Source organism: Netta rufina, assembly GCF_964035555.1.
Source record: "Netta rufina genome assembly, chromosome: 4".
Classification (NCBI taxonomy): Eukaryota; Metazoa; Chordata; class Aves; order Anseriformes; family Anatidae; genus Netta; species Netta rufina.
In genome coordinates this window covers 68,108,169-68,127,476 of record NC_140127.1, presented here as the reverse complement: position 1 = coordinate 68,127,476, position 19,308 = coordinate 68,108,169, and the positions used below count along the sequence as shown (strand labels likewise).

The 19,308-nt window shown below is 42.0% G+C and overlaps 1 protein-coding gene across 1 annotated transcript; it reads left to right on the top strand.

Moving 5' to 3' along the window:
* Window positions 1-432: 432 nt before the first annotated feature.
* RNF4 (ring finger protein 4) lies at window positions 433-17,585 on the top strand (the record flags this gene model as incomplete). Its single annotated transcript, XM_084286541.1, is given in 9 exon segments — window positions 433-501; window positions 922-1,024; window positions 6,171-6,208; window positions 6,210-6,248; window positions 6,754-6,874; window positions 7,773-7,856; window positions 11,631-11,796; window positions 14,426-14,474; window positions 14,810-17,585. Coding segments are annotated over 9 exon segments (819 nt in total). The 3' UTR covers window positions 14,960-17,585.
* Window positions 17,586-19,308: the final 1,723 nt, after the last annotated feature.

Sequence of the window (19,308 nt, the reverse complement as noted above, 5' to 3'; positions counted from 1 at the left end):
CTGTGCAGCCACGGCTTGTACCTGTGGCACAGATAATCCACAGCCTGGTTAATCCACGCAGAGATAATTGGTAATCAGCAGTGCCTTCACACTGGTAAACACAGGGGCATGAATAATTCGTGATTCATTTACATGTTTGTTACAGTATTTGTTACAGCCAAGGAGACAAGTGTAAGTGGATGAGGCTGGCTCTTCAATGATCTCTGAAAACAGACACAAAACCAGAGGTTTTACCTGTCTGGTTTTAGTGATGGGCTCATTAAGAAACCCCTTTTAATGCCATAAATTTCACATGCCAGAATCACTCAGATAAATGTGAGGTCCCTTATTTCAGTGTAGATGGCCTGATCACAACAACTTTGTCTTGGACCTACGGTATAACGAGTCTGAGAAAAAGTGAGGAAAAACCAAGGGGTTTTGGACACAGGGTGCATGCCCCTGTACCACAGTCACTGCCACGTGGCTCCCTGCATCAAACCAGACTCACAACCTAGTAATGAGGCAAGTCCCTAGGTGCCTGGCCAGGCAAATCTACCCTACACAGTGCAGATATTTCATTATTCACATAACACCAAAGACAGTGCTGTGCTGGTTGTGTACAAAAAACTGGTACAAATCTCAAGAGCTGGCTGCCCTGTGAGGAAAGGCAAGGGAAGCCAGCAGGAAGAGCTACGGATTTATGTACAAAAAGCCAGACTGGGGGACGTGGGGCAGTAAAAACTGAAGGAAGGACGGGGAAAGCGGCCATGAAACACTTCAGCCCCTGGGGGGAGGGGGCAAAAAACTTTCCAGGGGGCCACCGGGCCGTGAGGGACCTCCAGGCCTCACCCCCACCCACGCGAACTACAACTCCCAACACCCCCCGCGGCCGGATAAGAGGCGGGCGCGTTCTTTTTCCCCATCCCCCCCTTTGATTGACAGCCGCCGCGGCCTTTGGGCGGGCGGCGGGGCGGCAGCGCCACCAATGGCAGGGAGGCGGGGGCGGGCGCTGCCCTTCCGCCGTCGCCGGGCTCGGCCGCGGAGGGTGAGGGCCGCAGGGCCGGGGGGCTCCGAGGGGAGGGGGGGGCGGGGGGGGTGTGATGGCGGCGGGCTGAGGGGAAAGGGGGGGGGGGGGCAGCGCTGAGGGGAGCCCAGGGGGCGGCTGTGGGGAGCCCAGGGGCCGGCTGTGGGGCCGGGGCCGCTCCTCGCCGCCGTGTGGCTGCCGGGTGAAAGTTTGGGCTGGGTTCCTCTTTGTTTTGCCCTTTTTATTTAGGGTGCTGTGGGGGGGGCGCGCTGTGGGCGTGTGGGGGGCGCTGGGTGCCCGGGGGGGGTCTCTGGGCTGCCTGGGGGCAGGGGGGGCTCCTGGGCTGCCGCTGGGCCTGGCCCCACAGGGAGCCACCCCCACTCCTTGTATTTTTTATATTTTTTTTTACGTCTTTGGTGCTGTTTCCTGTTGCAACCAGAGGTTTGAAGAGGGGAAATAAGCCCAATTTTAAAGAGCTGTCATGGCCCTGCCCTGGCAAATACCGCGTGGGCTGTGTGGGGTCACCTGCGCCTGGCGGGTACCAGGCCATCGCCTCGCTGCTGCCTTTAAACACTGCCTTTAGCCAGTTTTTGATGTTTAGGGTGTTTACCAAATCCAGTCTTGTCCATATTAGTCAGATGTGATGGAAACGCCTGCCTCTCCTTCAGCTGATTTGCTTCAAAGCGTTCTGGGCTCGTGGCGGATCAAAGCCTTGTTTTCAGAGCGGTGCGAGGGAAGCTTTTGGTTATGCTGAACAGAGGATTCAGTTTTCAGGACTGTCACTCAAACATGTTAATTGAGCTCAACTTACGCACAGCAGATATACTAACTTCTTTTTAGAACAAAAATACAAATGGAAGGCTGAAGTCGTAAATATGGGGCACAATATTCCTCTACTCCTATTATGAATAACATTTATGTGGCTTTACCATTATTCTTCTGAAGTATCTACCTGTACAGAGGAATGCCGGTGGTTATAGTACTTAAAATATCAGTGGGTTAGCTAGAAAAGGCCTTGAACGGTGCTGTTATGAGGACAAATACTTAAACCTTTGGGAGAGCTGAATGGCAGGAGCAGTAAGTGCACGTGGAGAGCTCTGTGTGTGAGGAGGGGTCAGCAGCTCATGCTGGTAATACTTCATCATGCAGTGATGCAGAAAGATCCCTAAAATTTGGAAGTACGTATTGGCTTGCTGAGTTGATCTGCAAAGTTTTCATATTTAAAAAAAGAAGTCTTTAGCTTAAAAAATAAATAAATCTGGAATTTTGAACTGGTTTCCGAGTGCATGTTGCCGCAGGTATAACAGGTGACCTTACTGATAGCTTCAGCTGCAGTGATGTGATGCTTACGGGTTGTTTTGGGGAGGAGAGGTGTTGGTGCAGTAACTCTATTTGTGTCGGCCTGTCGGAGCCCTGATGCTGGGTTTCCATAGAGACTGCTGGAGGAGGAGCATATGGGCCGTAGGAAATAATTTGGGCTCTCTGGGCCTGCATAACGAATCATGATTTGGTAGTCCTGAGGTCTTGAAAAATCTTTTAAGGAATTCTGGTTACAGAATCACAGAATGGTTTGGGTTGGAAGGGATCTTGAAGGCGACCCAGTTCCCACCCCCTGCCATGGGCAGGGACACCTCCCACCAGCCCAGGCAGCCCAAATCCCATCCAGCCTGGCCTTGGGCACCTCCAGGGCTGGGGAACCACAGCTTCTCTGGGCAGCCTGTGCCAGGGCCTCACCACCCTCTGAGTAAAGAATTTTCTCCTTATATCTAATCTAAATCTCCTCTCTTTTAGCTTAAAGCCATCCCCCCTTGTCCTATCACTGTACCCCTGACAAAGAGTCCCTCCCCACCTTTCCTGCAGCCCCCTCAGGCACTGGCAGGCCGTTGTAAGGTCTTCTGGAGCCTTCTCTTCTCCAGGCTGAACAACCCCAACTCCCTCAGCCTGTCTCCACAGGAGAAGTGCTCCAGCCCCTTGACCATCTTCGTGGTCCTCCTCTGGGCTTGTTCTAATGCATCCATGTTCTTGTGCGTGGGGCCCCAGAGAAATTAGTGAGTGTGTCACCAAATGTGCAGTGTTTGAACAGCTTTGTTTATCTCTTCTTGTATAACGCTAACTTGATCTGTGGGATACTAAAGAAAATAAGCTTTATTTTTCATCCTCCTTCTTGTGGTTCAGACAATTAGCATTCAGCAAAGATTCCTGAATAAGCCAGTAACGTAGTGTGGAAATCTGTAGCCCCACAGAAGAGGTTTGTTCTTCCAAGAAAAGAATGTTGGATCAAGAGGCTCCTTCCAGAGTCCTAATAAATCCCAGCAGTCTGGCGTTCTCTGTAAGCGTGTTTGTTCTGAGGTGGCTTTGGTTAATGCTGGTGGTTTGCTGATGGTTTATTTTAGGGTGGCTTTAGGGTGATGAGCGCCCCTACGGATACCCACTCCCAACTTTCTTCTGCAGAAGAACTTCCCGTGGAGGTTGAGGTTTGATCCAGCAGCAAGTAGAGCAGGACAGGAACACATGTGCCTTGTGTGTGCTCTGTGTCAAGAGCTGTGACAATCGGTATGAAGAAATCCTTCTGGTGGTGCTGGGACATTCAGGAAGATAAAGCAGCTGAATAGCGACGCGGGGCTGTCACCTCAGTGTGAGCAGAAGCTCTCTGCGTTGCTTTGAGGCCTGATGTTACTCTGACACCTCGCAGTAATCCCATAAACAATGCATTTCTGGGCCTCCTGGTGAAGAGGTGTGGGAATGGTTAATGGAGGTAAATGGCTTTAGTGTGACAGATCCGCTACTGTGCGGTACTTCCTCGTCGTCATCCTCCCCCCAATAACTTTCCAAATGTAAGTGGTTTTGGTTGTTTTGTTTTGTTGTTGTTCTGGGCTGTGGTGCTGTTGATTTCCTCTGTAATAGCTCTTTGGCATTTAGGCCACTCCTGGCCAAGGAAATGATCTTTAAAAGATTTCAATTAAAACGAATTCTAGCAGTTTGTAATTTCAACTAAGCTTGTTTAAAGCTTAATTCTTTATGCTCCTCAGATGCGTGTATCAACAAATATTTCCCAGCTTTTTAATGTCCAAGTATTTTTCCCATCCCCTATCTGAGGAGAACAGAGGGAAATGTCTCTTGGCTTCCTTGGTGCAATGAACTTAGCAAGAAGCCAAGTCGGATTCTTTATATAACTCAGATGTTGCTCGGTCTTGTTCATCTTCCTGCTGTCTGAGGGAAACTGCTTTGCCAGAGTTATTTTTGGTTTCAGTGGTAGCTGTCGGATGAAGATGGGGCCTTTGAGCAGCTGGGGTTTGAGGGAGCTGCTGTTAGGCTTACGGGTGGTTCTCTCTTTGCCATCCCTTGTGCTGCGTGCCCTTCCTGCAGCTTGTGGGAGCACAGAATCAGATGCAGTCTTGTTTTAAAAGTTCTTGTTCCCTCTTCCAAAAATTGAGCAAAACAGGATCTTCCTGTGGGAAGGGGTCGGTGGCGGTGCACAAGGACTTCGGAAACTTGATCTGCTGTGAGCAGAACCTGCCAGTGGGCTTACGGGCCGCTAACAGCAGCACTCGACAGGTAGTCTCTTACTAAATAATAATTTGAACTTTGTTTTTTTTCAATCCAGTGGCAATTTTAAAATGAGGGGGAATAAGGGAGAAAATTGAGAGGTGTGTTGTGTTGCTTAAAACTGTGCCTAAATACATCTTTCGGCTTAGGGAAAGCGCTAAATGTAGTGTAAAGGTATTTACAGGCACGTCTTGTGTCACAGTTCATGTTAATAGGTGTTAAAAAATAGTGATGTAAGAAATACAGACCACGTTTAAGAGGAGGAATAACATTCAGTTGGTTTCCTTGAGCTGAAGGTTATAACTGATGACCAAGGTCATTCCATCCCCTGGGGGGTCTCAGCATTTCTTAACCTAGGAATAGGTTAATAGCCTGCTAATTAGTTCGTACCTCCATTGACACGGGGAAAAAAGGAGAGGGGAGATTTGGGTACAGATGGTGAAGTTGTGGGAGCCTGAGCGACCTCAGCAGTGCTCGGGCACGTGCTGGTCCTTGTGCTCAGGAGGGTTGTGCGGAGGATGGTGGCAGGTTTATTTCATATTTTTAGATTTACTTTATACTTTGAGATCATACGTCTGTGTGCCCAGGGTGCTCCTGCCAAGCCTTGCCTGCTGCCAGAGGCGTGATGGTTGGGCACTTGGTAGGCTGTGAAGGCTTCAGCTTGGTCTACTGTGCACTAAAATGCAGGCTGTCTGGTGGGCTTGATTCCTCAGCTTTCTAACCGCTTCATTTTGTCTATTAAGGAATATTTTTCCTACTACTCTGTAATGCTCTGTCCTCTGAAATTAGTTATTTGGTTTGTTTGGGGTCCCCCTGCTGCTCCCTGTCGTGTTTGGACACGTGATAGCTTTTCTATAAGCAGGCTTTACATCGTGAACTTCAGTCCCGTGTCAGCTGCTGCGAGAACCAGCTTAGTGCTTGCTCCCTGGAGCAGTGAGCTGCCTGGCAGCAGGGCCGTGCACACCTACAGCTCCTTCAGAACAGGGGCTGTGAACTCCTGTTCTCCTACACCAGGGAGCTGTGAGTAGTTCCACGCTGATGTTCCTGTGCTCCACTTGCTTTAGCTTCCTTTCAAGCTGTTCAGTTGGAATCTCGAGGCGGCTTGGAGAAAAGAGAACTGCTTATCTCTAGTTTTTGTTCTCTGGAGATGGCTTCTTGTGACACAATTCCCGGTGACTTCTGCCCACACGCAAACATTGCCTGAAGAGAATCAGTTGTTTTTCTCAGATAACACTTAATTGGGACTCCTTAGTATTTTATTTTTTTTTTGTGGTGTGCTATTGAACTGCCTTATTCTGGTGTTTAGCTTAGGAAATGGGCAAACACGAGTGAGGCTTCAGGCCCATCTGCAGGTGTCTGAGGCTTAAATGCTCTTGGGACTTGCAGCCTGGCTTTGGTCAGCAGCTAGTGGATCAGGAACGAGAACCCTTAGAGCGGGTGTGTTGAAGAGAACAAGAGTTACAGATAGGTAATCTTCTCTCTTCTTTTCTTATAGGTTTGGAAGAACATCATTCTAAGATATTGAGAAATCTGGACTTTTTAACAGTGTACTACCTCAAGAAGGAATATATATATTATATATATATATAAGGAATATAATATAAGGAATTGAAAGTTGTAGCTTCCTTGCATTCAATTTTATGGTATTTGTACCTCTTATTTTTTCTGTAACTTTAGATCAAGAAACACCATGAGTACAGTAAGTATTTCACTAATCAATGTAAAACTGCTTCTTAAAATGTGTTGTTTGTAGTACTTCTGTAAATCTTTAAGAGTTATTGTGTACATATACTAACATATTAAGTTCCTATGTAACCTCATGTTCTGTGATCCTTAAGAATAATAATAAATTAATCTCTAGGAGCTAGCAGTGTTTCAGGAATGCTTAAAATGTCAGCAAAAACTTTAGGTCAGACTAGTCAAATGACATAATTGTGAGCTCATCTTCTCAGCTGTAAGCCATCACAATATGTGTCGTCATTTTTTTTTTTTTTTTTGTGACTCAGCTGGCTGGAGATCTGGAGTGATGTCTTCCTTGGTGTGATGAGTTGAGATAGGGCTGCCCCATCCCACTAGTGTGTCCATACTGCAGCCTTCTAGTGATGTGTTTTGTCCATCTTTGTATGCTGTCGTTGATGCTGCAGAAGTGAGGTCTCCACTAACATTACTCTTAAAGAAAACTCTGAGGCTTTGTTTTCTCTTAGACTCAAAGAAAGCGCCGTGGAGGATCGGTGAATTCTAGGCAAGCTCAGAAACGAAGCAGGCTGATAGCTTCCACCACGGAAATGGCTTCAGAAGCAGAGCCAATAGAACTTGAAGAAAGTGGTAAGCTTTCTCTTTAATTTGGTAAGAGAATCACCTGCTTCTGGAGTGTTGGGATCCCACCTAGCACGTCTTTTGCCAGTTTCAAGGTGTTTTAAAGGAGAAGAGAAACCTAATTATTCTAAAATGCCTGTAGTATGGAATCTGTAAACAGCAAGGCTGCTGACAACTGTTTGAGTTGGTTACTGAGGTGTGATGTGTTTACTGCTACAGCTGAGTTACGTAAGGAAGGTACGCAAATGCTCAAATATCAGGCTGTTTGCTGGGACTCACTGCAGCTGCCTCTGCAGATAACAGCAAAGTAAATTTGGGAACTCCCAAGTTTTAAAAAGATAATTAAAAGTTTGTTGTCAGTCATGCCCTGTCCCTTAAGGGCCCTTGTCCAGTATCATTTTACAAAAAGCACTAGGCTTTTAAAAATAATACTTAAACTGCCTTCTTTGGAAAAAATTAAAAGTAACTGTTGGTCTGCAGGTAGCTATATGGCTTTTTGTCTTTCTGCTGTGAATTTGACTACTAAAGGTTTGAGGAGGCGTGAGACGAGAACATTTACAGCATAGCACTGGAAAACTCTTATGTCCTGTATGATCTGTGTTTTATGGTGTGATAAATGTTCTCCTATATTGGATGAATAATCTGTTGCTGCATACCTCCTGCAAGCTATTGACGTATGAGAAAGTGTGAGGTCAGCTGCTGTTACTCTTGCAGTGCGACTTGCAAAAGGCAGTGATGTTAATGCTGTACGTGGATTATTGAGAGCAAAGCTTGAGTGAAATGTTAGATAAATTACTGAAGAGAAGAGGGATAGGGCAGTGTTGAATCATACCTTAGCATGTCACACACTGACAGGTGATTATAGTCCTGTGATCTCTGATATGGATTCTAACGTTGTGTTTTTAAGCTGGTGAAGAAGTTGTAGATCTCACGTGTGAATCTTCTGATCCTGTAGTAGTTGATCTAACTCACAATGATTCTGTTGTGGTAAGTAATGAATGACACACTTCACATCTAGATAGTGAAGTCAAATAAATTTTGTATTGTGCTTGCTGGTAGAATTTTTAAGGATGAGTTCTAAGTTCAGAGTTGACTTCTTAATGCACAAAAGCCATACACTGGAGGTCAACACAGAAGCTGCTCTGAAGGTGCTACTTAGCACAAGCATTCTTTGGGTACAGCAGTGTAGTCTCTCCCTGCTTTCCTGGAGTGCTGTAAATCTGCATGGGCACTCTTCTTCAAAAAACAACTGGTTAAATGTCTCTGAGTTTAACCAATTTAACCAGGTTCAAGATAATGATATGCCTTTTCGTAGTGTAGACAGGATGGTGAATACATTTCAAGTGTGACATTCCCTGAGAATTTAGGCCCCTTGTTCACTAAATATGGAAGGTACCTGAGCTGCACAGTGGCTGCTCCCATACTGCTCTCGGGGTTTTTGAGCCGTATTGTTATTTGGAGCGTAATGCACAGGCTCCTCGGTTATTTTTGTGGGTTGCAGTGGTGTGTTTCTTAATAGCTAGGTGCAGACCTTACTGCTTCTAATCTAAGGATCAGAAGTCTGGCGTGCTTCTCATGGCTGTCATGAATGCTTAAGAACCCTACTTATAATTATTAAGCTTGAGGAATCTGGAAAACTAAATGCTGAGGCATTAAAGAGTTCTATTGAAATGTGTATTTGATGAATATTTGAAGATCTGAACAGTAAAAGTAAATTGATATACTGACTGCAGAAGTAATACCGATATACTGACTGCAGAAGTAAGCTTAAGCTTTACAAGATTTGGGTTTGGGTCATAATTTACCAAGACCCTGGATCTTCAAAAGCTCATCTTCTAGACAAACAGCTCCTGAAATCTAAGTAGCCTGACTTAAAGGGTTAAAACCTGGTTCTTATTTAGCACTTCAGAGTTCACATTCAATGCCAAATGGATTTATAGGTGTAGCTACATCTATGAATATCACCTGCAGATAATGAAAGCACAATCTAAAATAGCTTGTTGCTCCAGATCTCAGGGTTATATACCTGTCACGGGTAATGTAATAGAAGCAGATGCTACTTAAAGTGGGAGCTGTGTTAGATATATCAAAGATAAAGGCCAATGATTTAAATAAAAAGTGGAGGAGGTAGCAATAAGTCTTTGACTTCATAAATATGAAGTGATTAGTTGAAACGTTAGTTTAAGGTGGCAAGCACAACTGTAGCTGACTGTTAGAAACTAGTTCAGTTTCTTGCTCCAAGAACTCCTTAAAAAAATCCACTTTGTTGTTACTGCTATTTTTAAAGCTCAAACAGTATTTGATCCAGCCCGTGGTGTAGTTAATGGCTGTTTTGGGGTGCCACTACTGCTGCACAGAACCACAAACAAACAGCAGGAGTAACAGGGAGGGTATTTCATGCTAAGATTGTTCCTGAGCATATATGTAGGGAAGGTCACAAACATTTTAATGTAATCTGCGTTGCCTTGGTTCTAGTTCCACCAAAAATAATAGTGGGTTGGTTTTCTGTTTAGGTTTATTTTTTTTAGCAATTGTTATCTAATATGAAGTGTTTAGGGATATCTCACGTGAATTTGCTTGTTTGGGGGAGAAGGAGCTGAAGAATCACCTCCAACCCAAATCAAATTGGGGTACTGAAACTGGGGGACAGGGAGAAGGGAAGTAAGAACTTGTAAATTACTTTTTACTGTGAAACTACTTTTAACACATTCTTAAACAAAATAATATAATGATATCCTAAAATTCTTAGCTTACTTTGTTGTTAATTGCTTACCTTATCAGATACTTGTACATAATGCTTGAGGTGCATACCAAAAATCTAATTTTATTTTTCTTCTCTCTCCCATACCATATATATTGATGCAAGATTGTTGAAGGTGAGTTGACGTTTTACAAGTGACAATAGAATTGTCCTGAACTTATTTATTTTTTTTCCCAACAAACTTGAGCAGTGTGGATCAAAACTGTGTTCAGCAAGAGACAAAGAGCAGTGCTACAGTATCTGGCCAGTGTTTTGGAGAACAGATCCAGTCTGTGTGTCATAGTCTCTATTGAAGATGATATAAAGTATCTGAAATAAAACCCATCACAGTTTCTCAAAATATATTTTTCTTCCCAAATACAGAACTTCTGTGAGCCTGAAGCGAACAATCAATTTAACTAGCACTTTTAGCACTTTTAGCACTTTTAGCAGTAGAATATCAGCTTTGAATAGGAAAATGTTGAAAGGTCTTATTAGCCTGTGTTGCAGTGAAGGAACCGAAGTAGAAAGATGTCAAAAGTCATAGTATTCACTTTAATTGTGTAGCCTAACTCTCCTCAAATTTAATACTGGTAAGTGCTAACAAATACAGATTTTTTTTTCTACTTCATGTATTACAGTAGTTGTAGAATAGGTATAAAGAACTTAATCCTTCACATCTTTCAGACCTTGCTCTGATTATAATATCTGAGATGCGTTAATATGTTGTTAGCTGCTTACTTAGAATGTAATCCATTCTGGGCTCTGAATGACACGAGCAAGTGAATAAAAATGTATGCAACAAAAGTTATAGCTGAAAAATAACGCAGAAAGGAACTTAAATTTTATGGCTGTTGATGTAATGTTAATCAATCCTTCATGATTGCACCTTCAGTGTTGTTGTAACAACAAAGAAATAACTATTGCATGCAGTTTCTAATTGTTAAAAAAGCAAGCAGCAGTTCTTTAACCTTTGGATGCTACAGGCCAGGTAATTATTTTGATCTGTTTTTATTTGGACAATATGAACTCCATTTTCAAGTTGCACTAACTCAGGAGGATGATGATGAAAATGTGTAAGGAGACACTACTTCAAGTATTTACGTAATCTGCCAGATACTGTTCTTAAAAAGGCTTATTTTGTCAAAACTGCTTTTGAGTAGGGCGATTTGATTTAAGACAGACAAAAAGAGTGGAACGCTTCAGTGTACCTGGATAGAACAGTGAGAAACCACAGCAACTGCATAATTTAAATGTTTAGACTTAAGCATGTCTTCCATCAATTCTGAAAAATTACTTATTTTAGATGTTGTTACTGGAAGAATATTCTGAGTGTGTGTGTGTGTACACACATATGGTCGATAATCCCCTGAAGCAGCAACTGGCTGCTGGCAATGATATCCCTGCCCTAAGCAGTTTAGGTAATTGTGGGGGATGGTGCTCCCTTCTAATCTCATGCATTATACAGTTGTGAACAAAGTGCTCTCTGTTTTGTCAAACCTTTTTGTTGTGCTACCTCGCCGTGCTACCTCGCCATGCTACTTGGAAACTTGTCTTTTTTCTCTTTTTTTTTCATTTCCTTTAGAGAATCAAGTAGCAATTGTTCCAGTTCCTCAACGTTGTATCATACTAGTTAGAAGTAGTTAGATTTCTTCTGTTAGACATTTCTTCCAATATTTCTTCTGTTAGAAGTCTGGAGAGGTAGCCTCCCTTTATAGGGGCGTTCTATTCACACGTAGTGTAATAGTATGGGAACTTCACATACAGACAAGCTTTAAGGTCAAGTTTTGGCTGTTGTAGAGATAATAGAGCAAATGTTTTGTGTCAATATGTAACAGAATATTCAAAGCGTCTGGAAATGTCCATCCTCAATATTGAAGAAGCTTTTTTGTTGCTCTTAACAGAGATGAATATGTTTTAGTCCACTTTAAAATTACAACTGTTACAGTCTACTCATACTTTTCGAGGTTAGTTACAGGGCTATATATTTTATAATGTATCTAATTTTAAATAAATAATTTACAGAGAATCAACGGCGAAGGAGAAATCTCAGACTAAGAAGCCAGCGGCAGTCAGACAGCTGTGTGCTGAGCAGTGATGATGAAGATGAAACAAGAGATAATGATGTGTATGTAACAGATAAAGTGTCTCGAGAATTGGGACCACTGGAGGATGAAACTGCAAGTTCCAAGTATGTATGCCTTACGACCTAATAAATATTAAGTTTTGCCTTTTTTTATACATACAGGACTAATTTATGTTGTTATAATCAGTCTTGGCTTTGAAATCTTACTCTAGTTTGCCACTCTTGATGAGTACAGCACCACGTGTCACATACTGACAAAATGATGTTGTTTGCACTTGTGCAATAAAAAGCCAGCCCAAGAGGAATGCACAGCTTTGCATACAACCTTTAAGATGAATGTGGGGGTGTGTCGAGGAAGGAGGATTAGTGACAAGCCATAGCTTATAATGTGTTATACTTCCTTTTCATGCAAAGCTCTAGTAGTGCTGTTACGGAAGTACTTTCACTGGTGTGGATGAGGTTTGGTGTTACAATCTACTAGAGTAACTAAATGAAAGCAGGTATCCATGCGACTAGGGCAGACAAAGAACATGAGAATTGGTATAAATGTCTTGTAAAATGTTTGAGAGAGGGGGGAATACACATTTTATTTAGGGTTTTAATGTAGTCTTTCATTTAGCTCACTGATTGTATTGCTGTGTGCTTAGACCATGCTGTCGAGGCTGTGTTGTTACTGTCATAGAATCAAAGAATCAGTAAGGCTGGAAAAGACCTTTAAGATCAGCTGGTCCAATGTACCCTCTGACTAGGAAATAGATGAAATCAAGGTGAAACTGGAGTGCAGTGGATAATAAACTAAAGGGAAAAAAATCTGTTACTTTTCCCAAGAAATATATTTCCTAAACTCTTCTTTGAATGGCTTGATTTCATATTTAAAACTTAGTCAAATTTGACAGCTGACTTAGCCACCCCTACTCAGTAACAGCACTGTTCTTATCTCATTGACAGTTTTACAGCTTTGAATAGGGTGTCCCCATCTGACCTTACAGCATAAGGTACTAGATCTTAGGCAAGTAAATGGTATTTATGATGCAACTGATCTACCTGATCTGGTTTTCAGGGAATAAAGGATAACAAATTGGCTAAAGATGCGCTAATAATCTTAAAGCTTAAGAGCACTGGTGATGAATTTTGTTTTTAAAATTTAAGTCGTCTGTGGTGTTGACAAAAACCACAGTGTAAACATTCCCAGTGTAACAGTGTCAGTGTGCTAACTTATTTGTTTTTTTGGCATCTCAGTGTCTGTAGGCATTTACATGTGGCCTTAACTCTCAGATTTTCTTAATCCTTTTGGGTATCTTCAATTCAGGTCCTCCTGTTTTGCCCCAGCAATGTGATGAGTTAAAACCTTCATTGTGACTTAAAAAAAAAAAAAAAAAAAAAACTTATTCAAGCAGTGGTCAGTTCTTCCATCGTGCATTCATGAAAGTATGCAGTCAGTCTTTTTTTTTTTATATATATACAACTCTGCACTCTGTGACAGGACTACTTGAGCATGTTTTGGGAAGCAGCTCCATATACTGATAATTTTATCTTGTTGGTGTACTTTGAGCCTTTTAGTTTAGTGGAGGGCAATATAAGAGAGAACATGAAAATTTTGTGTGTCTAATTCTTAATATGCAACCTGAAATGCTTGTATTTGAAAACAGAGTGGATTTGGCCAATGAGTTTGTGATCTTTTTTGTTATTTTTGGCCTTTAAATATATATATTATATGAATAAATCCCACTACTTAGTTAATGCAGAAATGTTATGTTTAGCTATCTTAAGCTCAGGCTTCTCTGTTAGATTGGGCCTTCTTGGTCCGTTTAGGTATGGCTATGACAGCTCCGTGCTGCAGCTTTTAACGTTGACAGAAAGATACTGATGATGTAGATTGCCGCAGAGCCTTCACGGTGTTGGGCTGCAGAGTTAGGTTACTCCTGCTTACATGGAGGTTATCACTACTTGTAATTACTGAGTTGGTATAATAGCTGCTGCATGAAGAATTTGAGTAGTAAAAATGGGGGAATCAATAGAATTAAATTATGTATGTGAAACTAGGCGTAGACTTCAGTACTTGCTGCTTGAATTTAAGATTGTGGGATGGAAGGTATCGTGTTTTCTGTCCCTGTTGTGATTAATAAATTATAAACTGTTACCTAACATGGGAGGCTACACGGTAAAGCCAAGTGTTTATGGTAAAGACTTATGAAAGCAGCTTGCTTTGATCATTTAAAATCAAGATTAATCTGTCAATAAAAGTGGCAAAAAGCTCTTACTCTTTCTAATAGAGAATATCATTCAGCACTAATGTTACAAAACACTCCCCCATGCAGGATAGTTCAGCCTGTTAGTACGCAGTGCTTGCAGTACAGCTCACTTGGAGAGGGAAGGCAGGAGGGGGTGCCTCTGTGACCTCAGCTTGGAAATGGCCACCCAGTTGGTCTTCTGAGCCAGGTTTTTTTTTTTTTAATGTTTCCTCATGTTAGTGTGTGACTTAACTGCATCTTCCTCCCATTTTTGTTGATGGAAATCAAGTTGTTTCCCCTAAGTAAAGGAGACCCTAACTGCTTATTAAAAGCAATAAATTTAGGGAGTTAAAGCTGTGCAGGGATCTTCAGATGTAGTGCATCATCACGGCTGTTCTGTGCAGTCAGATGATTACCTGACATTTTATGTATCAGTAAATGTCAATGTACCATGAAATTAATGGACGTGTTTCTTTTCCTTTTTTTATTCCCTTTACCACAAGGCCTTCTGGTACCGTGAGTTGTCCGATTTGCATGGACGGCTACTCAGAGGTAAGGACCCACACGTTGTCGTCATTTCTTTTATGTGGGAGGGGGAATGGGGAAGAGGTTGAGCAACACAGCTCTGTTAGGTTGTGTGTCTGTAGCACAGACAGCTAGCTTGAAGTCCAGATTTTGGTTTCAAGGTCAAACTGGCTTGTAACTCAAAGTCGTTTCTTATTAGTATACATAGAAGGAGAAATACTTTCCAAGATGGCAGAGAGTTGGGTTCCTTATAGTAATAATGTACAGACTATAGATATTCAAGTGCTATTTAGCTGGTGCCAATAGACCAGAAAAGCTGAATTCCTTACTCCAGATACCTGTTGTGGTTTCTTTTCTTCCAGATTGTGCAAAGCGGGCGACTTATTGTGTCAACCAAATGTGGCCATGTCTTCTGTAGTCAGTGCCTCCGTGATTCCCTTCGGAACGCCAATTCCTGCCCAACCTGTAGGAAAAAACTCACTCACAGACAATACCATCCAATTTATATATGAGTACTTAACATTTCTCAGGACAGATTCAACTGGATTTCTGGGGAAAATGTCTTGGTTTCAGTGCTCTGAAGATTTAAGGAGCAGCAGGTTGTGAACACATCCAAATAAAACTGATTTTTTTTGAGAATAACTTGTACATATATAAACAGCTTTTTTATGGTCCAAGCTGCTTCTTGTTATGTCACTGGTTATAATGAATTTATGACTGTCTATAAACTAGACCAGCAGCCTATATCAGAAATGAAGCAGCTAATCCATTTCCTTCTACTTTTTTAATGCGTAAATAAGGGGGGTCTGAATATTTTGTTATTTGTAACTCTTGAAATTATTCCCACCATTGCGTATGGATATGAAATAGTTACCTTTCAAAATACAGATGAACAATTTGCCATTTCATTACTCTTTTGTTTTTATCCTATAATACGCTCATTACTATATTATTTTCTGCTGAATCATCTTTGTCCAAGTAGAATAAGTTCTGTAACAATTGATCATTTCATCATAAATCAATATGAAATTGACACCCAGGGTAATGCAATAAAATAACCTGCTGTTAACCAGCAGTCAGATTTTTTTTAAAGCAGAAGGCTTGAACGTGTAGATGTCTTTATGAACTCCATGAGATCTGAAGTACGTAGCCAAATTGCAACATGTACAACATGAAAATAGTTCTTTGAATGTTTTAACTGCCAAGAACTCCTGTATTTGGATCACAACAATGAATTTATTTTCTAACATGATGAGATGGTCACTTGGGTTTACCACTGTTCTATAGAGCTCTGTCTCCTTGTACCTGAGGCGAATGTAGTCTTCTCTAGGCTTGCTAGTGATGAATAAGAAGCAAATTGTATGCTTTGCTCTTGTCAGCTGAATACCAAACTACCCAGACAGATCTTCTTGCTGTATCAAGTGTACCCAGTGCAATGCTTCAAGTGCAGTACATTCACTTCACTGTTCTCTTCAGTCGCTCTGCTGACACACTTGGCTGGTTTCAGCCTGATGTATAGTATCAAAATTTAAATAATTGCAGTACCATGAATTTAGAAGAAATAGAGACTTTAAAAGACATATGGCAGCAATCTTGACTTGGAAATTTTTTTGAAAGAGAAGTTTAAATTGTCTTTGCCCTGAGGGTCATGCATCTTTCTTTTAAAAAGAAGAGAAGTCAGGTACATGTCAAAGGAGAGAACTCTTCTATTTAAACAAGGCAGGAATACACATGCGTATGCACTGCTAGCCAGTTATTTCTCTTCTTCTAGGACTAAGATATAAATGTCTGCTTAAACCTGATACAGCTAAACTCTGCCAGCTGATGTGGAATCCAAGATGGGCTGATACAAATAGGATTTTAATAATTGAATGTAGATGAGATGATTAAAATTGGTGCTTTATTGTCCATATATGCAGTAGCTGCATCTGTAAAGGTTGAAATTCAGTCTGTTTTAAAAAAAATGCAAAATTAAACTGTTAAGCCTCCTTTGGAAGTTTGTTAATTATGAAAGCCATTAGAAGTAGCATTCTGTGCTCTGGTACAACAGAATTGTAGGAAGCGTTTAGTTAACATTGATGTCTGATGTATCTTTGCTAACATGTCCTAGCGATCTGTAGGAAGCCTTTAATTAAAGCAGCTCTTCTAATTAGCTGTCCTAAGTTCTTGATTGAAGATGGCAATCCAAGAGCTGAGTTTCTTCTTAGGATGTTTAGGGGTGTTACTGGAGATAGCAATCCGTGAAGAGTTCTGCTCCATGAAGGCCACCTTGAGAAATGCAATACTTTCCCCACCCTGTTTGGGGGTAGCTTGGGTTCGGTGTTGTCCTGGGGAGACAGCAGCAATATGAGCTCATAAAAGAAGGAATAAGGCAGTCATAGGATAGTGCGGTGACAAGGCAGGCTGGAGTTGGTGTCCCTGAAACAGATGAAATGCTGAAACAGTCCTTTGGGGTTGTTTCAGGCAGAACTGCATGAAGAGAAGCAGCCCAATGTGAAACTGTGAAAATATTTACGGGCCGTAAAGCGGAGGTGGGGGGTGGGTGGAGAACTCTGGCCAGTTTTACTTCAGTGGTTACTGTGTCAGAGGGACAATAACGAGAGGGTTTAATGAGTTACCTCTGGGAATGACGTTGAGTCACACATCCATGCATCTTTCATAGTGTACCTAGCTATAGCCTAAACTGACTTTGCACAACTCCCTCCATGTAAATATCACTTTATAGTTTGTGCTTCAATAAGTAGGCCTAATTGAAATTTAGATATCCCAAACTATAAAATATTTAACAAAAAGAAGTTTTTTAGCTTTTGTGTACCCTGTGAAGTGCCACAAATTTGTGCATCTCGAATTTTAAGCTCGCAGTACATGGAAAAATGCTAAGTTGCATTATACTTTTTTATTAAAAATGAAATAAAAAAGAAACCCCAATATATTTGAGTTCCAGTGATGTTTCACATTGGCAAGAACTGATAGATAATATAAAGATTTTTCATTATGTAAATGTATGTCTTGTTGTATATAGTTCAATTTTTCTTGTATTTAATTGTATTCATGTCTGTATGTCACATCTATGTTGGACTCTGCTGGTAGGCAAACAGTTCTTTTAAACAGGTGGAAATAAAATAAAAACTCAATCAAGTATTCCTGCTTTTAATTGTATGGTGTTAAATCCTTTGGGGGAAAAAAAGATCCCAAATCCCAAAATGAGTGGGTTTGGGTGAGTTGGTGTTGGAAGGTGTTGCCTCGTGCAGGAGTGAGGGCGAGATTGCGGCTTCCAGTCCTGCTGCAGGGTCGGGGAGCAGGGACCGGGTGCTTTGGGAGCTGGGAGCTGGTGGCACTTACAAGGATTTGGGCAGAACAGGCGTGTGGTGAGGCGTCTCACTGCTCCTGCTGCTCCTGTAACACGTGGAAGCGTGCAGGAGAGGGGGCGATGAGTGCGGAGGAGAGGACGTCACGCGGTGGTTTGGAAGTCCCTCTGTACACTTCATTTTACTTCTCCAAACAAGCTAAGTAGATGCTGTTGCCCTGTAGCTCTTTCCTTGTGCCTCTAATTTGTTTTCCTTACTCATTTTTCCTAATGAAGCTTCTGCATTGTAAGGAGGAAGGGGGGAGGTTTGCCTTTTATGTCTATGTAAGCAGTTTGTAGAGCATCTTAATCACGCTCGTATGTGAGTGCGCTGCATCAGAGGTCCACTGGTAATCTTATTTATTCAGTGGGTGTTAAAATGTGTTGTGATGGACCTGAACAGCAGCTTTGGGAGTCAACGTGTTATTCTGAAATATGTTGCTGCTAATGGAACTCGTTAAGTGTGTGTGTTTTCTATTGATCTTTATTTACAGCAGCCTGATGCCTTTTTGCATCTTCTAATCGTGTTTTTCTTCTTCCCCACTCTATCTGCACTGGTTCTGCTTATGCTGGGGAAATTTTAATTTCTGGGAAGAAAGGTTACCTATTTATTTTTATTTTTTTCTTATTTTATGTTAAAGGGAAGTGTTCTCTAGTCTTAAAAATAGAGATGCTAGTGCAAAATGCTGCTTTCATCTGCAGGTGATCAGTCCTACAAGTCTACAGTAAATACACACCAGTGACAAGCAGGTGCCTGAGCTCAGCTCCTGGCTAAAACATTGCAAGGCAAAGCTCCAAGAATAATTCTCTTTCAGTAAGTCCAGTGTTTGAGGTACCTTCCCTCAGTGTTAAGTTCCAGTCTCTCCGTTCTGCTGTAGGCAATATTGAGAACAATTCATATGCTGGATCTTATTTAACAGATTTTTGCAAAGATCTTTGGCAATCTGATTTTCTAAACTGTTGCTTAATCTCAAATTATTATCATTATTTTGGATTTGGCTTTGTTTTAAATCAGAATACTGCAGCTGTTCTCTTCTACAAGAGTGTTAGAAATCTCTGATCTATTTTGCTCTGTGTTGGCTTGCTGCTGAAGGCTATTTGGTGCCAGGGGCTTCTCATTCCCACTTCTATCCCCCCAGGAGCCTCCTGCAGAACCAGCTTGATCCCATTTGAACGAGCTGAGCAAACACAGGCGGTGTGGTGGCTCGGTCCTTGCTGCCTGGTCTGCTCCCGGTGCCGCTGGAAATAGCAGGTCCCTCAGAACTCAGCTCTGACCTGCAGTTGGATTTGGCCTTTGTGGGATGAATGACAAGAAGTTCTCACCCTGGGTCTGATCCTGGTTTGCAGTTTTGGAGAGGAGAAGGGGTAAATACAAGATGTGAGCCAGATACCCAAGTGGGGAAAGCCAAAGTCCAGGAGCAGAGGAGACCAGTCCTGAGCTAGGAAGGCAGGTAAGAAGGAGTATCAGATTGAGCCTTTGTGCTTAGGAGCACGTTTTAGGCCCCCCCCCCCCCT